This window comes from Aotus nancymaae, unplaced genomic scaffold, assembly GCF_030222135.1.
Source record: "Aotus nancymaae isolate 86718 unplaced genomic scaffold, 86718_ANA_hifiasm-v0.15.2.pri h1tg000040l, whole genome shotgun sequence".
NCBI classification, from domain to species: Eukaryota; Metazoa; Chordata; class Mammalia; order Primates; family Aotidae; genus Aotus; species Aotus nancymaae.
In genome coordinates this window covers 10,869,401-10,889,514 of record NW_026988454.1, presented here as the reverse complement: position 1 = coordinate 10,889,514, position 20,114 = coordinate 10,869,401, and the positions used below count along the sequence as shown (strand labels likewise).

Sequence of the window (20,114 nt, the reverse complement as noted above, 5' to 3'; positions counted from 1 at the left end):
GCTACAGTTAATGCAGTTATTTAGCTGCTTCAGAAATGTTCTCTGGCAAAACCCACTTTTCCACACCAATGTGAAGTGAGGCCTCTCTCAGGTTTTTGCCACTCTCCACCATTTAAATTCACTTTGCTTCAGCATTTATTCATGTTCCCTGTACCAGTAATGTTATGTTATTCAAGGGCAATCGTGTTTGAATGCTGAGAGCATAGACCAATTGCCAGTGCCTAAAGCAAACGTGGAGCCTTTTTCCTGTGAAGAGTCAGTATCAGCTTGACACTAATGATTTTGAGTGGTAGGTAATGAGAGGTTGCAAGCTGGTGGAAAGGAATCCCGCAAACATACCTTTCTTTGTAACATAGCAGTACTTAACAGTTCAGCTTCTAGGACTGACTAGGTAACTACACGAAGTGGTATTCCAGCGTCCTAGCCTACACGAATAGCATTTCTCCTTGGAAATTGTAGTTGTTCTCTTAAAAAGCATGATGTAATTTATTTTTCCTGATAGAGGATAGCAAGTAGGTCAGTTGGTAACTTATCTGTTCCTGCATACACATTATGCTTAAAGATATGTTGCTGACTATACCTAAGAAAAAAGACTAGAAGGAAATACGGCAAAATATTACAGTTTACTTAGCTCTGAATAGTGGTACTACTGATATTTTTTTCTATTTTGTTTTCCAATGTGTTTCTTTTTTTTTTAAGAATAATAAGTAAATTGTTCATTTTGGTTTTCTTTTTTTTTTTAAAGAAAGTCGATAAATATATTTTTCTTATTGCTAAAAAATGTATTCCTTAGTTAGTAGTACATGAAATGGAGTCTATCAGATCTTCTCTCCTTTGAATTAAAATCTATATTGGAATTTTTATAAGTTTTGATATTCTAAATTGCTAAATATCAACATCTCTTCTATTGCTAATATACTTACACCTCCTTTTTTGTTACTAGTTAAAAATCTTCAATAAAATAAACACTAAATGCCACTTCATAATTAAAGTAATGATCACACAGCTGTGCTTTGCTCAGTTTGTAACATATGTCAGCATCAGTTTAGGAGCTCAGCATCATTTCCTGCCCAACTATAATTCTTCAGACAATTCTTGTGGTCAGTGCTAAGGGTAGCAATCAGGCCAGGAGTTCAGGTACTCCAGTTCCGGGGCGTGCGGCAGTATGCAGGGCTCCTGGCCCTTCTATGTTTATTTACTTGCTTACTTATTTTCTCACTTTTCAAGTATTTTACTTTGCTAGACTGGAAACAGTTTTCTTTATGAGTATCTGAATTTTTGAGGAGGAACTCTTACACTTAAATGAACCTGTAAGAAGCCCATAGAAAAGCAAATGCCTGCAGCGCTAATAATGAGAACTGACAAGGCAGTCCTGCTGGGTTTATTTATGACCTTCTGCCTTTGTTAGCTCTTGTGAGAAATTCCTTTCTAACCATAACAATATTGTTGGAGTTTGGCACTGTACAGAGAAATCCTGCCGAGCCCTGAGGCCCACAAACTGGCACTCGTGCAGCTCGGAGCAGATTGCTCTGCTTCTCGGCTTTACACTTTTTCCCTTCACTCTTCTTTTATTTAATTTCTAAGTAGCATTTACCAATCTTGATATGTGTATTTTTAAAGATATTGCTTTTGTTGTCAGAGCCAAAATTAATTTTATCCTTAGTACAATGTCTTACCTACTTAGCAGTGTTGAGAAAAATTCAGAAGAGGACAGGATACAGAAGGCAAGAAGGGGCAGGTGCCTTCCACACAAGGGCACATCGCAGAAGGTCCTATCACATTCTGCAGGCTGATGGACTGCCGTGGTGCTCCTAAACAATCTCACGCGGTGACCCATCCTAAGAGCAAAAAGTGAACTCAGTAGGACAATCTCAGGTTATAGTTGTAGGATACTCTTTCCACTCTATTTCATTACTTTAAGACTTCTACAATTTCCAAATGAAACCGGAACTTTAAAAGCATCAGTTCACAAAGAATTGTCTTAAAATTTGTAATTTTCTTTGAAAGTTAAAAAAACAATTAAGCATTTAACTCTTAGAACAAGATCATTGACAAGATTGTTGAGGAGCTATTTAAGGCCCAGACGCTACCCATACCTGAAGCAGTGGTATTCATTGTTTCCTGATAATTGGTCCTAGTCCACAAAGTTGCCAACAATGATAGAATAACAATTTCTTTTAAAGTCTGTTTAAAGTATTGGTAGACATGCGATTTCTGTTCTGAGAATCTAAAGGTTCAAGATGCCAGCTTCCGTGACCCATTTAACTACAAGTTCCCATGTCTGAATTTGTCTTTTGGGGAAGGTTGGGCTGTTAGACTGGGGCTGGTATATCAAAAGGCCATACTGTTAAAATCCATTGTTAGACTTTTGCTTTTTTCTACTTACCCAAAATCTGATTTTGCAGAAGTTTTCCTCAGCCATCTTAATCAGGTATTTACAGACTTGCTAAGTGGGGACCATAAAGAAAATGTTATTAAAAGTATTAGCTTATCAAATGTGCAAACTATGCATATGAGCAGAATCTTTTTCTTTGTCTAACTTGATCTTGTCGTTTCCTTATTGTATATGTCTTCATTAAGTTTTAACATCTATCCTGAAAATACTAATGTGATTTCATGCTGCTGCTATTCATCTGTTTCCCGTCTTTTAAATAGGATTTGTTGTTCACCGTAGAGTGGGCGTAAGTTAATATTGTCCTCATTAAGTTGTGCTGTGGCTATGTGTTAAAATCTCCAGGGTCCCCTTTTGTTTTATTTCTTTTACAAAAAAAGCTTCAGCATTTATACAGTTGGTACTTTCTTAAGTACAAAGGAGGAAGTAAAAATTCTCCCAGATCTGATTACCCCAAATAACTACTGTTTATATTTTATTCAGCAGTGGTCTATAACTGTTAGGCATTTAAAAAGGTACATACATACAAGTATATTTTGTATATATAAATAGCCTGCATGCTCATATCATCTTTATGATGTTTATTTTCTGCTATTACTTGATTTTCACTCAGTCTTTTCAACAAAATTATATTGTTTATATTAATATAACATACATTTTTAATAATTTCTATTTACTTTGAAATCGCTCACTACTAACCTGAGATTTAGATGGTTTCTAACTTATTACTGTTACAATGTTCAGTTTTCTTATTTCCTGTTTTAAATTATCTTCATACTATATGATATTATAAAATAAAAATAAAAATGATGGCTAACATATATGGATTAAATGGATTCTTTATTAACTCATTTACTTCTTTCAGCCTCTTTGAGACAGAGATCTATTTTACAGGTGAAGAAACTGAGGCTTAGAGATGTTAAATCACTTGCCCAATGTCACACCACTGGAAAGTACTACAGCAAAGATTTGAACCAATGCTTTACAACTGGGCTGGTTACCTTCTCTGGCCAGTGCTGTCTTTGGTTTGCAGAGTTTATATTCTTCAAAGAAGTGCCAAAGGCCATTTGCTTAGTATAATATTGATTGTTAATATAACTGTCTCCCTAACATGTAATTATCTGATAAATATTTGGTAAAGAATGGGATGCATTTATGCCACCACTGTTTACTTACCCCATCTTTTTTTTTTTTTTTCGAGACACAGTCTCACTCTGTTGCCCAGGCTGGAGTGGAGTGCAAGTGGCACGACCCTGGCTCACTGCAACCTCCGCCTCCTGGGTTCAGGCAGTTCTCCTGCCCCAGCTTCCCAAGTAGCTGGGATTACAGGTACATGCCACCATACCCGGCTAATTTTTGTATTTTCAGTAGAGACAGGGTTTCACCATGTTGACCATGCTGGTCTCGAACTCTTCGACCTCAGGTGATCCGCCGGCCTTGGCCTCCCAAAGTGCTAGGATTACAGGCGTGAGCCACTGTGCCCAGCCCTACTCACCCCAACTTTTAAGTGAGATATTTTTCTATGAGTAATTTTCACATTCTTTACCCAAAATGTATTTTACCTTATAAGCAGTGTTTAAAAACAGTCTGTGTCTGAATTGTGTGTTTATATGTGGATGTATGCATTTATACATAGCGACTGTTTATTGAGCACTTACTGTATGTTTAATGTTTCAGATTCACAGTTGTATATAATTCTCACTGTGGCAGAAAGATTATTTTCCTTGTTTGGGGGATGGTGAAATTAAGTATTCTCAGTGAATTTAGGTAACTTGCTTAAGGTTAGGTGAAGAAATGATTGTACCAGGACATGATTTTAGACTGCTCTTACCCCTCAATTCCTGCTGGAGAAGTTAACTGCCATGTTGTTATTCTAACACCTTTATGACAGTAAATATTTACTGAGCACAGATCTTGGTGCCAGATAGATGATGCTTAGTGCTGCTTCATCTACAGCAACTCACTTAACTCTCCCAACACTGTGAGTTCATTATTTATTACCCACATGCTACGCACAGAAGCGAAGTGGAGGCCAGTTGGGTTTGACTGTGGCTCAGGCCTTTGCTCAAGTCCTCTTAGTGAGTAAAACAGAGACCAGCAGCTCTCTGGTTCCAGAGGCCAAATTTTACTTTAATCATCCCCACCCCCCAAAACAAAAAGAATGCTGTTATGATACCATACAAATATTGAAAAGAAAACTTAAAAAAAAGAGAAAGTTTGAACATTGATTGAATGCCTTTGAGAAGCAGGTTTCATTAGAGGAACAGAGTAAGATGTAGCAAGAAGGCTTCAGAGCACCTTCCAGAGGTTTGTAGATTTTTGTTTGTTTGTGTGTTTGAGATAGAGTCTCGCTCTGTCACCCAGGCTGGAACATAGTGGTGCGTTCTCTCGGCTCACTGCAAACTCTGCCTCCTGGGTTCAAGCAATGCTCGTGCCTCAGCCTCCTGAGTAGCTGGGATTACAGGTGCGCCCCACCACGTCCAGCTAATTTTTGTGTTTTTAGTAGAGACAGGGATTCACCATGTTGGCCAGGCTGGTCTCAAACTCTCGACCTCAGGTAATCTCCCCTCTTCAGCCTCCCAAAGTGCTGAGTTTAAAGGCAAGAGCCACTGCACCCAGCCGATTTACAGATTGTTGATCAGAGTTTAAGTCCAGTTTTACTTGTCCAGATATATAATTTACTTGGATAAAGAGGAATTTGGCAATATGATGGGCCAATGAGTCAAGTTTTTTAGGACTCTCCCTTGTTCAAAGGTATTACAGTACAAAGGAAATATGAATTTCACTCTTGTGCCTTTAGGAGGCCCCTTGTGCCTTTAGGAGGCCCCTTTTGCCGCATTTTTTTTTTCTTTTTGAGATGGAGTTTCACTCTTGTTGCCCAGGCTGGAGTGCAATGGTGCAATCTTGGCTCACTGCAACCTCCGCCTCCTGGGTTCAAGCGATTCTTCTGTCTCAGCCTCCTGAGTAGCTGGGAATACAGGCATCCGCCACCACCCCTGGCTAATTTTGTATTTTTTTACTAGAGACGGGGGTTTCTCCATGTTGGCCAGGCTAGTCTCGAACTCCCAATCTCAGGTGATCTGCCCACCTTGGCCTCCCAAAGTGCTGGGATTACAGGTGTGAGCCACCATGCCTGGCCGAAGTCCCATGTCTTATGTTATGCTGTCTTTGAGAGTCTTTATAGTGGAGTGAAGTGATCATCAGAGGAGGGGCCTGGAAGCATGCTCCAAGGAACAGGGTAATTATTTACAGAGGTGTGGTGTAGTAACATCATGGCTCTTGTGGAGAGGTAGTATGCTTAAGTGGGAAACATACTGGTGTCAAGTGCTTGTTCACGTCCTTATTGATATTATTTTCTTTATCATCGTTATTATTATTGGTATTGGAAGTTTCTTTCTGAAACCATGAATAGGTTTATGACCACCTCCTTTTGAGTAGTTTTTGAAGTAACATGTTATAAAGTGGTTATATGCTCTTGGGAAAAATTATTATGTAAAATTGCATTTAAGTGCTAACACATGAGGTGTTAAGTGACCAGCTGCCCCTGTACAAAAACGAAAAACAACTCACTTTGGAAACCTCTTAGTGAGTCTGAATCATAACAGAAAATAAGAAAAATGCATGGTTTGAAGTCTGACTTTTGGGAGAGTACTGCATGTGTTGAATTTGATTTTAAAATACAAAAATAGTCTTCATAAAACATTTCCATCTGTAATCTAGTTAAGCTAATCATGTAAAAAGTTTCTGAATTCTCTACTTTTTTAAAGCACTCAGAAGTCTTAAAATGATTTTAATGAAAATACACAAATTTTCTGCTAAGATACTTGGATAACTTCATATATATGTCCCAAAATGTTTATTCTTGTGTGGTTTTTACATATATCCACAAACTTTTTGATATTCCTTCTCTAGGAGGTGGAGCTTAATTCCCCTCCTGTGAGTGTGGCCTGGACTTAGTGACTCCCTTCAGAGTAGAGTATGGACAGGGAAAAATAGTAACTGAGCAGTGGAGAAGCCTGGTAGACACCACCTGAACCAAGTGATCAAGGCTAACATCAGCAGTGGTGAGTCATGCCGACGTCGTCCTGTTGACCTGGTACTCCCCGGTATGGGACGACGTGAAGGGCACTTCACTTCGTGGTGTTCTCCCCAGAATCTGTCATCTCAGTCTCGTCATGAGAAGACACCAAGACCTGCGAATGGGGAACGTTCTACAAAACACCTGACAGGTGCTTTTCAAACATGTCAAGGAGAGACTGGGAAATGGGCACAGAATGGCGAGACGAAGGAGACGGGGCGAGTCACTGTGACACGGATGTGGGCTGCGGCCTGGAACGGAAGTACATAAGTGGCAAAGCTGGAAAAACACGAACAAAGTCTGTAGGTAACAGTGTTGGACTAGTGCTAATTTTGCACTTTGGATAAATGTGCCATGTTATGTGAAATGCTGCTGTTAGGGAAACTGGATGAAGGATGTAAAGGAACTGTCAGAAATGTCTTTGCTGGTTTTGTGTAAATCTGAAGTCATTTTTGAATTGAAAGTTAAAAGGTTCAGTGAAGGATGAAGAACAAATACATTTCTTCATATGGTTCATGTGAATGGGAAGAATATCAAAATAACCAAGTTTAGTAATGTTCTACAAGTCAAACTTCCCTTTATTTCATTGTAGGGTCCAGACAATTTGTGAGTTGTATGTTTTTCTCTTAGTTATTTTTCCCCCCTCAAGAGATGAGGTCTTTTCGCCCAGGGCAACACGTTGCCCAGGCTGGAACGTAGAGGCTCTCACAGGTACAGTAGTGCCCTACAGCCTTGAACTCCTGGGCTCAAGCCGTCCTCCTGCCTTATTTTTTTTAAGTTGCTAATTTATTTATGGGTTCCTATAGGTCTTAATGTTTATAAGCATTTCATTGCTATGCTGCTGAAGAAATAAATGTCTCCAGAAGGTTCATGCCTTTTGTTGTTTTATTTTTAGAGATTCTGTGTGCTAAGCATTGTACTTCTAAGATAAACAGTGAAGTTGTTATGTGTTTTTTTTACCATGAGAGATGCAAATGGCGGTGTTGATGGCTTTTCTGTCCTGAAGATTTATTGTAAACTTTCAGTTAACAACAGGAATCTGTAGACAAAGTCTAAATCTTATATATTTACAAGTCTTGTTAGTTTGTCAATTTACTTTCAAAGCACATGGGTCATTAATATTTATAGGTTGATACCTGGCAATGATGTTTGTAAAGCACCAACCTATAAACCCATCTCTCTCTTCCTCAGTGTTACTAGGTGATTTTTCCCCTTTATAACTAAATACCCTGAGAGTCATCACCAGCAGTTTTGGAGTAGAATATAGAATTAAGAGACTATAATCTTTAAAGCTACATGTTATGCATAGTTTTTAGATACTGTTACATTGTTTTAAGGTTAAGGTATATGTCTTTCAACTCATGTTTTCTGTTGATTCTTACATGGACCTGAGATGAGTCACATGGCTATGTAGATTCTTAAAATTACTGCAATCTAGAATACATGTTGCTATTTAACCCGGACTCAAGTTACTTCCTCACTTTTTGTTGTCATTGTGTTACTTAATTCTTTTTTTTTTTTTTTTTGAGATGGAGTCTCACTCTGTTCTGGCTGGAGTGTAGTGGCGCAATCTCGGCTCACTGCAACCTCTGCCTCCCAGGTTCAAGCGATTCTCCTGCCTCAGCCTCCCCAGTAGCTGGGACTACAGGCACGTACCTCCATGCCCAGCTAATTTTTGTATTTTTAGTAGAGACGGAGTTTCACCATGTTGGCCAGGATAGTCTCGATCTCCTGACCTTGTGATCTGCCCGCCTTGGCCTCCCAAAGTGCTGGGATTACAGGTGTGAGCCACTGCGCATGGCCTTTATTTGTTTAATTCTATGTAATGCAAAATATACACAGATTTTTTAAAAAACACTTTACAGATTTATTCTTAAATAGCACCTGCAATTTTAATTGTGTTTAAAGTGTTCTTGGTCTCTTCATTGGCACTCTATTGCTTATTTTTCCTCTCTTCGAATAATATTTAAATTCACTTTCTGGACCTCTGTGATCCCCTAGTTCCTAGAAATGTAGGCCCATGTTGCTTGACATAGGCATGTGAGACCATGCCCAGCCTGCCTCTGCCAGGCTCTGGAGCCTCACCCTATCTCCTGTGCAGTCCGGAGTGCCTCCTGTCCCTCAGTGAGCATGCGCTGCCCTCGCTCTTCCTGTCCTTCTGCATTTGTGGATTGTCCCCTCTGCTTCCTGTCTCTCTCCCTGCTGAGTGCCCCTTCCCACCACCTGTCCTAGAGTGCCCTTTACTCCTGGTCTGGGCTGCAGTCCTGGACATTGACCCCATCAATCTGTATTCTTAACACTTTCAACACCCCTCCGTCATAGAATTTTCTGCATTTTATGGTCATTTGTGTATCTCTCTTCATTGAGACTCCATGATAGAAGGACACCCAAGTGTACAAGTCCACATATGAATATAAAATGTCATCCACACGGAAAGACTGCCTTCTTCCTCGTTCTCCACCTCGTTACCCTTCAGCACCAACAACAAAACTTAGATAGGGCTTGCTTAAGGGTGACTCTAGGCACAAAAATACCTTTCCCCATGTTATTCAGTATCTCACTTTGTTATACAGCTTTAATGTCATCGGTACACTATAATTTGTATTCAAAACATCATCGTTCCTGAAATAATAAAGGGCCAGCAGTTATGCACACGAGTCTTTTTAGTGTTCTCGCACTGACGTGGGGCTTGACTTGTGGGCAGAAAGGGTCTTAAGTAGGTTGGACTTAGTGTGATAAAATCAGATAAAAAGCATTTTAACTGTAGGGACGATGAACTGCCGCTAACAAGATGCTGTTATTTTCTCACGTAAGAAAACATGCATAATATCTGGGACACTCAGAAGGCCCTTGGTAAGTGGTGGTATTACTTGTTGCTAAAATCAGCATTCTGAGGCCATTATCATGAGCATTTCTGAGGCTGGTTCTGGGAGTCTAACCAAGAAGGGAAACGTTATTTCCAGATGAGGGTAAATCCCAGATTCTATATACCCAAAACAAATTTATAAGTACATTTTCGTGCCAAATTATTTTTGAGTTCAAGACTGCCCATACTGGGTTGAGAGGTCTATTTGCTGTTCTTTATATTCTGCATAACTCGAGACTGTTAATAGTTGAAGGGTGGAGAATCTCTTCAAAAGAGTTTGAAAACTGAGACTATTTTAGGAACCCCTTGAGGGTGCAGTGGGAAAAAAAAGTCCCTTTTCTGATGCGTATTTGATGCTTGTATTGTTTACTTCTTCTAAGTTTAGAATGGCAACATGTTTCATATCAGGAGTTTTAACCCAAGGACCTTTGAGAACAGCTTTTATTTTAGATGCTGACTTTTAAATACCAAAGAAAACGTAACCATTACAATGATATTTATCTAAAATGGTATGCATAACTCTGAATTTTGCTTTTGTAAAGTGTCACTTTAGCTGATTATCCTACAAATGTCCCCTTAAAATGAGAGTTACCCATAGTGGAATCGTTGCCTGAGAAATAACACAAACGTATCAGTTGAAAGTCATTTCACCCAAAAGTAGTCCTTGGCCACCTCTCTTAAAGTAAATTTTGGCTCATTAATTTTTCTTCTGTTGACTCTGGCTTTTGATATGGTTTTTTGGAGGTTGTGACTATTTTTAAATTAACATCAACCTTTTTTTCCAGCTGACATCATACATCTTAAGGGTGTGTATTGTATATATTGTCACATAATGAGAAAATAAATACATATTTGAACATGTTTAAGTAAAAAGTGATGCATGTATAACTTCGAAAGAGGATGCTCTTAAGGCCTAACAGTTAGTGCTTGGAAGGATTTTTTTCCAGGGATTCTGTTTTTCTGGTGCCTTTGCTGTATTTTTTTAATGTGTTTTAAGATAGGAAGTCTGAGCTTTTAACTCATTTGCTGTCTAGACAAATGAAAGCAGCAGGGACTTTGGCAGGAATCTTGACGTATGATATTACAACATAGGTTAATGGGAGAAGAAGCCTTTAAACATCATGGAAATTAAACAGCCACTGTGAGATGTTTCCTTTTGTGTATATGTGTCTGTCAAATTATTGACTCAATTCTCATATCAATTTCAAGGTGTATTCATATCACATGTCCAAAAATGAGAGTTCCAAAATAGGGGCAGAAGGTGTGAAGTAATTTTACAGGGTGTTTCTAAAGAACCCGGAATCTAATGACATTGGATACAGAGGGCTGATAATTCATTGCTAAGTCTTAATAGCTAAGTCAATAGTTTTCAGTAGAGCATTTATGGTAAATGTTTAGAAATATTTGCATGTGCTGGATTACTTTCTATAGTGTTTGCAGCTGTATTTTTCTGTAGTGCTGATAAATTGAGTGAGATTTACCAATTAACAGTCAGCTCCATCCTGTCTTTCTCACTGCACTTGGCACAAGCAGTCACTACTCTTAAGAAGGTGAGGGTCTAGTTGAAGAGAGAAAAAAAAAAGTATACTCGTTTATTTCATTTTAATATTCTAAAAAGGAGAAGAGACGCTATTTCTGCTTTTTAAGATAATTAAGAGACTTTTTTTGAAGACCACTGAACTGGCATTTTAACCTGTGCTTTAAGCCCATGGGAAGTCACAGTGAGAAATCATTAACTGTATCCTATTAAAATCCTCAAACAAGAGACCTGAACTGGTCTCATTGATTGAAATATCTTCTCTATTTCTGATTCAGTGTTTATCCTCATGCTCTCCTGGGGCACTTCTGAGCAAGAGATGCCCAAATGTGTGCAGTGCTTGGCAGCTTTCTATCAGCAGCTGATCTAATACCACCAGCTAATTGTAGTGAGAACCGTAGCTTAGAGTATTTTGAAGTTCCTTTGCTTTTTAAAAAACCCACTTATTTAATTAAGCAAGGGAGTAAAATTTTCTGACTTATTCCCAGTTCTTTGAGAAAGTAAAACTACCAGTATTGACTGAATTTATCCTTTGGTAAGCTAACTTATGCTACATTGAACACCGTCAAAACCAAAGATGTCTTTTGATATGTAGTGAGTCATAATGTAGTCATGTAAAATATTTTTAGGGAGGATCATACAGAATGTGTAGGCATGAGAGTCTTTATACTTAATGTCTATTTCATTTATCTTCATATCTTTAAAAATCCTTCCCGTGCATCTTCTTTGTGGGATGTCCCATCTTCATTCCTTCTGACGTTGCCCTCCCCAAGCCTGCCCCAGCATAGAGAATCTGAACATATTTGTGCTGTGTGTTAATTTGTGACTGTTTCTCTTGTCAAAGTCTGATAAGATTGTTACTGCTTTGGGTGGCATTTCATTGTAAGCACAGTAAAATCTTTTGCACTTGTCACTGGGGTTAGAACGAAAATTTTACATGGGCAGAGAGACCAAGGAAGGATGATGGTTATAGAGGGAGAGTCATTGCAGGGAATTGTCATTTAAATTAAGCTTTAAAGTTAAACAGCTTCGTGGTTTTGGTTTTAAAGGCAAGGATTTTAAAAAATTAACCATTGATAGTAGGAGTTAAGTTATTTTTGGTGTGCCAGAAAGTATTCAGTATTCTGAGTGATGTCAGGTACTGGAAACCCAACTTATTAGCAAGATTTCACCAAATCACATTATGATAGCAAAATAGTGATTTTACTATCCATGAGAGCCCATGAAGTCATTGCCTTACCAGTCACCCCATCAAAAAAGGAGGACTGATTTAAGGAATGCCACGGGGCAGGGGGACTCTAGCCCCTTAAAAGAGACTGCCTGCAATTACTTTACCTGCCAGCTTTCCAGCAAGATAAATGGAAGCACTGTAGCTTGAAGGTGCCTTGGTTAGAATGAGATGCAGTAAGGCCTCTCTGTTCTTTACAGGCATCATAGATCTGATAGTACTTATAAAAGAAGAATAGAGTTGGTGCCCTGCTGACTAAATTGTCCTCTAGAGGAGTATTAGTTACAAAGCTTCTTTGTTAACTAGACTGAATACTTAAACCACTGTTGAACTTCTTTTATTAGCATGTTTTAAGATAGCTCTACATACAGATACCCTAACTATCTGCAGGGTGGGAATATGTCGGTATAATTTACATATAAAAGTTGCGTGAGTGTGTAACGGTAATATAATTATATCTTTTTATTACTCTTCTGTTACACTGAGGTCTAGTCAGCACTGAAATTCTGATGACATGTGAACACGAAGAATGCGACCGTTTTTATATTTTTCTCTTGATACTTCCTTGATCAGCTTGTTGAATGACAGAAATGTTTTTGATGCTTTTGCAGCTTGAGTGAAGCTCTCTTAACACCCATCCGTGTCACTTTTTCAACCATAATAAGAAATTTTAAGGGAGAACCGGGATGGAACTTGTAGATTGTACAGAGAATTACAAGAACTTCAAAGTAACATTTTGGTTTTTATGATGAGAGATTTGCATAAAATTATTTAACTACGATAGATGATTTTTCAAAAATTAAATCTGATTTGTCCTTCCTATGTTTTAACTTCATATGTAGTGTGGGATTTTATATCTAGTTATCTACCAGATTTTTTTTTCTTTAAAGAAACATGGAAAGCAGATTTCCTGCCAGCTGGCTGTTGTCTGACTGCCCCTTGTTTCTTAGTCATCAGCGTTTGGTGGGTACTGTCAGAGCCCGGATATGGAGGCCATCACCCATCCTGGGTTTTCATGATCCCTTCAGAAAGAGTAAGATTATATGTAGTTGTCACTCAGTGTTTTTCAGGAGGCTGTAGTAATGGAGTAAGTTCCTGTTCCTGTTAAAGCTTATACCAATCATGGTGTATGGTGAAGTTATTGTGCAGTTCAGCTGAGACTTGTCTTCATTCCTGTTTTCCTCCAAGGAATAGGCAAAGGCAGTAGAGATGGTGTGAGTACACGTGGTTCTTTAAATCAGGGGCCAGCAAACTTTTTCCGTTAAGGTCCAGAGAGTAGGTATTTTCTACTTTGCAGACCCCATGGTCTCTGTCAAGACATCTGTTGCTGAGCCCAGTAGTCAAGTTAAATAGAAACTTTTACCAGCTGAATATGTACAAAATCATGCATCTCATGTGCTCTTAACTTTTTTTGCTAATCATAAGGATTAGCGTAAATGTTTATATATCTTTGAATTCTAAAAGTTGGATTAAATTTACTTAATTTTATTTTGGATTTTTTTCTGAGACAGGGTCTCACTGTGTCACCTAGACTGGAGTGCAGTGTCTGCTCACAAGTACACTTGAAGCTCACTGTAGCCTTGAACTCCTGGGCTCAAATAACCCTCCTGCCTCAGCCTCCCGAGTAGCTGGGACTGCAGGCTGCGCCACCACACCAGGCTTCTATTTTGGAGATTTGGTGAAGTTTTTCTAGGGCTGCTGTTTTTAGTCTGTTCTGTTCCTGTTATGTTATTTCTTGTAAGCACAGTCATTGGTCATTGACGATTTTGTGGAATGAAGACATTTTCTATTTTACTTAGAAAGATGTTATTTTTCTTAGCAGAAGACATTTTGTTTTTCCAAAGCATTTCTCTATTTGATTAGGTTCTATCAGCTATACTTTAGAATTTTTTTTAAAGAGAAGTTAATTATATGCTATAACAGATGATCAGTAGATAAACTAAACTATCCAGGGTACTAGGATCCTCATCCTGAGTTTGCTCTGTGACATTGCAGGGTACCCTGAAGAGCTGTAACTGGCTCTGCTTTCCTTGCTTTTTTTCATACTTTCTGTTCTAGGTTTACTCTTAGAATCTTAGCCTCTTCCTCTACCAGATTCTAAAGCCCTAGTCTCAGAAGTCCCAGTTGTAAGCAGTGAGGTAAAATTAAACATTAATAAAATTTAGAGGGGAGGAGATCTATTAGGACTGAAGATGCCTTGTAGCCAGGTGTTTCTGATTCCATTCTGTAGGATATAGTCTTCAGTAGTAAGGACAGGTATCTTTTATGCTGTAACTCAGCCTTGAGAGCTCATTCGGCACCTCGCTCGGTCGGTGGTCTGGGAGTCCAGGCATTGCCGTGGGGATGCACTGAACACCTGCTGTTGGGGGCCTCCGTGGGAGCCATGGCGGGGGCACACCAGTGATGCAGGCTGAAGTGAAGCCTCTGCGTCCCCTTCTGCTGAGGGAGCAGAAGACCATTTCTTCCTTTCTCTCTCATCATCCCCTTTTCCTCTTTAGCACCTGCAGTCTGTCCTCAGTAAAGTAACCGTCAACAGTAACTTGCACTCTCTGAGCTTCCATTTTTTTTGTATCTGTATCAATTGGGGATTTTAATCACTGCCTCAGAGAGTACGGTGATAAAATATAGATGGCATTGACAGCGTGAAATTGGCATTAAAAAGTAAGATATAACATTAGGACTCATTTATGCCAACATAACTTCAAAGAGATTTATTTTCCCAATATCATATATAAATACACACATTACTGTTTTCTTTTAATGGCACTTTATAGTTACTTAAGATGTAAGAATTTATCGGCTGGGCATGGTGGCTCACAACTGTAATCCCAGCACTGTGGGAGGCTGAGGCAGGCAGATCGCCTGAAGTCAGGAGTTCGAGACCAGCCTGGCCAACATGGTGAAACCCCTTCTCTCTTAAACATACAAAATTTAGCTGGGCATGATGGCAAGCGCCTGTAATTCCACCTACCCAAGAGTCTAGGCAGGAGAATCGCTTGAACCTGGGAGGCAGAGGTTGCAGTGAGCCGAGATTATGCCACTTCACTCCAACCTGGGCGACAAGAACTAGACTTCATCTCAAAAAAAAGAATTTATCATTACAAAGTTTGGTCAAAATTGTGACTGTTATTACATTAGCATATCCTAGTTTGAAATTCAAGTAGTCCACCAATGTCAAATTCTCAATAAAAGGACTCAAAACCTATAGTTTTTTTACTTTATGAAGTAATCATTGAAGAACCAGGCATTCCATTCCTGTGGTAAGTCACCAGGCAGAGTGCTGTCTGTCTTGTGTGGCACTTTGAACAGGTCTAATGGACTCAGCGCTGACAGCTGAAGGGCAAATGGTATGAGGATGGTTTCATCAAGGAGTACAACCTTACTCATTTTTTAGGAGAGAGGCAAGATCTTATTGGTTCAACTTACAAACGACCTCATTAAAATCTTCTAATAAAAAGTGGCCATGCTTTGAATTTTGGGTGTTACCCAGAAAACCTTCATCTCAGAAGGGGACATCATTATGATTTTCAAGTCGTCCTTTGATGAGATACTCATATCCAAACGTATCACTCTATAAATACATCTTTTCCTTTCTTAGGATCTGTCTGGCTCCATTGATGACCTCCCCACGGGAACAGAAGCAACTTTGAGCTCAGCAGTCAGCGCATCCGGGTCCACGAGCAGCCAAGGGGATCAGAGCAACCCGGCGCAGTCACCTTTCTCCCCACATGCATCCCCTCATCTCTCCAGCATCCCGGGGGGCCCGTCTCCCTCTCCTGTCGGCTCTCCTGTAGGAAGCAACCAGTCTCGATCTGGCCCAATCTCTCCTGCAAGTATACCAGGTATTTACTTTCTTAATAATTATGATTTTGCTTTGTGATAAAGACAGATCTTACATTCATCAGCAGCACCTCACATTTCATTACTTCACTATTTAAAAACCTAGTGACCACCTATTAAGAGTATAACTGAATTCTCACCAAGGCATACAAGAGTCCCAGTTCCTAAAGATATTCAACAGGTGAATATAACTTCCCTTTTCATAAAATGACCAATTACTTTATTTTCAATTTGCATATTTACCTTAACTTATGCCAGAAGCAGGATATTTTGTATCCTCTTAGCGTATGTTTTGTAATGATTCTGTTACATCAGATTTTCTGTTGATGAGTGCCACGAAAGTGAGATCGTTGATGAGGATTGGCCTTATGTTTGTGTGTTTTTATTTGATACTTGCCACAGCATTTATTTTCTAGAACATTTCTACGGTCTGTACTTAACCTGTGTCTGATCACATGCAGACAGCGGTTACTTCCAGGGCATGCTGAGGCATTCTTACTGATACAAACTCATGCCTTCTGTTTGATACAAGGAGTCCATGTGCTGGTTAACTCCGCGTTCAGTTATTTCAGTTATGCATCGTCTCTCTCTTCTGCTTCCTTTTTATGTTCTTGAGGTTATTTATTTATTTGGTTATTTGTCAGTTACTTCATCCTCATCCAGATTTCTTATATCAAACTTCATCCATTCAAGTCTACCAAGCAGCTAGCTTTCCTTTATCACCAAACCAAATCATTTATTGTATCCTTCCAAAATCATGGGTGTTAGTTTCAGTGCTTTGTAACATTTTACCTCTTATATATTTTAAAAAAAAGTGTATTATGGAATGTTTAGAATGTTACACGTACCTGTCTCTAAATAAAAGAACATATATAGCACACTAATTATGAAACATAGCTATCAAATGAATATTCATGAATTCACCATCTGGTTAAGGATTATAGTATCTACCTGTATATTCAGTGCTGTTGTATCTACCTGTTTATTACTTCCTGATCTCAAGCTCTATACCTCTCCCTCGCTTCAAATATCCTTTGAACCTTTTTTAAAAAATTGTTTGTTTGGTTTTTTGGTTTTTGGGGGTTTTTTTGTAAGAATTTTATTACAAACATTCATAGAGTATGTATTGTTAGTTTTATTTAGTTTTTAGCTTTACAGAAATGTATTATATTTGGAATGACTATAATTTATCATCCAAGTTGAGACACTTTTGTGCATGCAAAGGGCTACTGTTAACAATTACAGTAGGACAGCAGCATAAACCAGAAGATCTTGGGCAGATCAGATAATGTGGTCACCCCACTCACAGTGTGTGTATGCTACAATTTGCTTTTGTAAACTAAATGTTATGTTTCTAAGATTCATCTGTAATTTGACATAGGTGTACGCTCAGTGCATTTTGATTAAGGCATTTTGATATTACCTTTCTTTCAAAAATATTTGTCCTTATAGTGGTTATAATAAAACCTGGACTTATCTGCTGCTTTTGACTTTTTAAAGCTGTGAATTCTCTATAGTCCAGAATTTTTAAGACAGTTTTTGATGTTGATACAGTTTGTAAGGTGGTCACCTACCTAAATGTTGGAAAGTTATATGTAAAACTGCATTACTCAAAGAGCTCACTCTTTCATTCTAAATTGAGTCGAAAGGGCTTTTTGTAAAAACCTAAATGAAAACTTTCTTGAGGTATAAAGATATGATCATTTTTAAATTTTAAATTCCTGACGTGAGTAGTTAACTATCTGAAGATTGTTATACATGTCTGTCATTTCAAATGGGGATTTCTAAACTTTTATTTTCATTGTTTGGATTTTGATGCGATAAAGAACATAAAACTGAGCAGAAGAGCTCACTTTGGGCGTGTGATCCTGGGTATGGTATCATATATTAAATTATATAGTATTTTACAGAGAAGGTAGCTCAGCAAATTTAACTGGCCTCAGAGTCTGTGGTTTAGTTGGTTCGCACAGGGTAAAAGCTGGTAAGTGGGCTACACACCATTACAAAGGATGCCCATCCTTTTTTTTATTTTTTCATTTAGTTTAATTTTTATTATACTTTAAGTTCTGGGGTACATGTGCAAAACGTGCAGGTTTGTTACATAGGTATGCACGTGCTAAGGTGATTTGCTGCATCCATGCCCCTGTCATCTGCGTTAGTATTTCTCCTAATGCTATCCCTCCCCTACCCCTCCCACCCCCTGTTATCCCTCCCCTAGCTCCCCACCACCCCCAACAGGCCCCGGTGTGTGATGTTCCCTTCCCTGTGTCTGTGTGTTCTCATTGTTCAACACCCACTTATGAGTGAGAACATGTGGTGTTTGGTTTTCTGTTTTTGTGTCAGTTTGCTGAGAATGATGGTTTCCAGCTTCATCCATGTCCCTGCACAGGACATGAACTCATCCTTTTTTATGGCTGCATAGTATTCCATGGTATATATGTGCCATATTTTCTTTATCCAGTCTATCATTGATGAAGGATGGTCATTCTTCACAGTAACTGCAGATGTGTGAGGGCAGAGAGGACAAGGACCTTACTACCATTTCTCCCTGCTAACTCCTTTTTTAATAGAAAACTTACCACTTTCTAGGATATGTCATTTAAAGTGTATAGTTTGTTTTTTAAACTTGTGTCAGAAACTCTGACCGCCATATTGCTTCACTATTCTTTTACAAACCAGCCCCTCTGTAGCCAACATCTATATGGTGCTTGGTAAAGCTAGTCAATGAAATTTAGTACCGTGAAGAAATTAGGCAGCAAAAGCTCCACCTTTTTTTGGTGGCATATTCTTCTTAACTGTCTTTGCTAAGTGTGAAGCTACATGGGATCAGATTATATAAATATGACAAATAGAACATTTCTTAGTGTATTCTCCATGGAGTCGCCTCTTAGAAAATCCGATAAGCAATTTGGACATTTGTTCACCTTTCTTTCAAGTGGAATTACAAACATTTGAACTGGATGGACTTTCATAATTGTCTGACACTAGCCACATAACCTTGAAGAAGCTTCTAAGCCTTTCTGTGCCTCAGTTTCTGCATCTGTATAGATGATAACCCCACCTCATAGGGGAAATGCAAAGATTAAATGTGTCACTGCACATGAGATAGGTACGTGGCGAGCACTCAGTGCTTGCTGATTCTTACAATTGTTACGTTCTCCATTACGGATCTTATTCAAACTGAGACCTGGGGACCTGTCTGTGACAATTACTGTCCAGAGCTGTACAGCTGATTTAGGCAGCAGGTCTTCTGGTTCTTAAGCCAGTGGTGTTTTTACACAATTCAGAAGACATGTATGTTCCCAACGGTGACTTGTGTTTGCGGAGGTAGTTCAGTAGGACTGCTAGAGCTAGCCACGAAAGCATAATGCATTTTCACAAAGTTGAATTCAGTTCTTTCTTCTAGGAAAAAAAAAAAGGTCCATGTTGCTCTTCTTGGGGGTTGGGCCTGAGAAGGTTAAGATACAGACCAGAAAATAAGAGATAGAAATGATTGTACCCCAGAGATTAACAGAATTTTTACTGGTGTCTCTACACATGAAAATTAGAGCTGGACACTTCACCCCGCTTCACTCAGCTCGTAGGCAAATTGGTTTATGCTAGACAGCCTGCCTGCTACACAGAAGAGTTAACAATGGGTGCAGTATAAACTCCTGGATGATTTTCCCTCTTTTTGCCTGCACGGAGGCCAATCAGCTAACTGTGAGCAGCTCTTTTTGCTCAGTGGCCCCCGCCAGGGCTGCCAACACACTTCAACAGGTTGCTCATTGCACAGGATCTGAATGGGGTTGACCTGCCCTCTGTGGGAAGGGGCATCATTTTCTCATTCATGCAGAGGAGCCAGATTACTCTCAGCAACCTTGTCCTAGACTTTGGGGGAATAGTCCATGGCTTGAGTTCAGGTATTACCCATTTCTCTTCTCTCTGTTCCCACAGCTAAGCCTAGGGGCACTCACATGTCAGTTTTTTTTTTGATAACTGTTCATCAAACATTTTATATGCAGCTGTTTTAATGGAATTTACTCAAAACTCATGACAGGTTTTTGTTGGAGAAAAAACAATTGTCTTCTATTTCCATTTCTTTCCATCTAGGCACCCTGTCCTGTTTAATTTTTAAAATCATTTCCTTAAGATTCATATCCTTATTCTCTGAGAAATATCAAATGTATTGAG

At 39.0% G+C, this 20,114-nt stretch overlaps 1 protein-coding gene across 7 annotated transcripts in view; it reads left to right on the top strand.

The window, feature by feature from the left end:
• Positions 1 to 20,114, top strand: part of ARID1B (AT-rich interaction domain 1B) — a 438,832-nt gene that overhangs the window by 294,042 nt on the left and 124,676 nt on the right. For all 7 annotated transcript variants that reach the window (XM_012451772.3, XM_012451755.3, XM_064360518.1 and 4 more), the window contains one exon: positions 15,700 to 15,943. In XM_012451772.3, the coding sequence (XP_012307195.3) occupies positions 15,700 to 15,943 (244 nt within the window). The remainder of the gene's footprint in view (positions 1 to 15,699; positions 15,944 to 20,114) is intronic.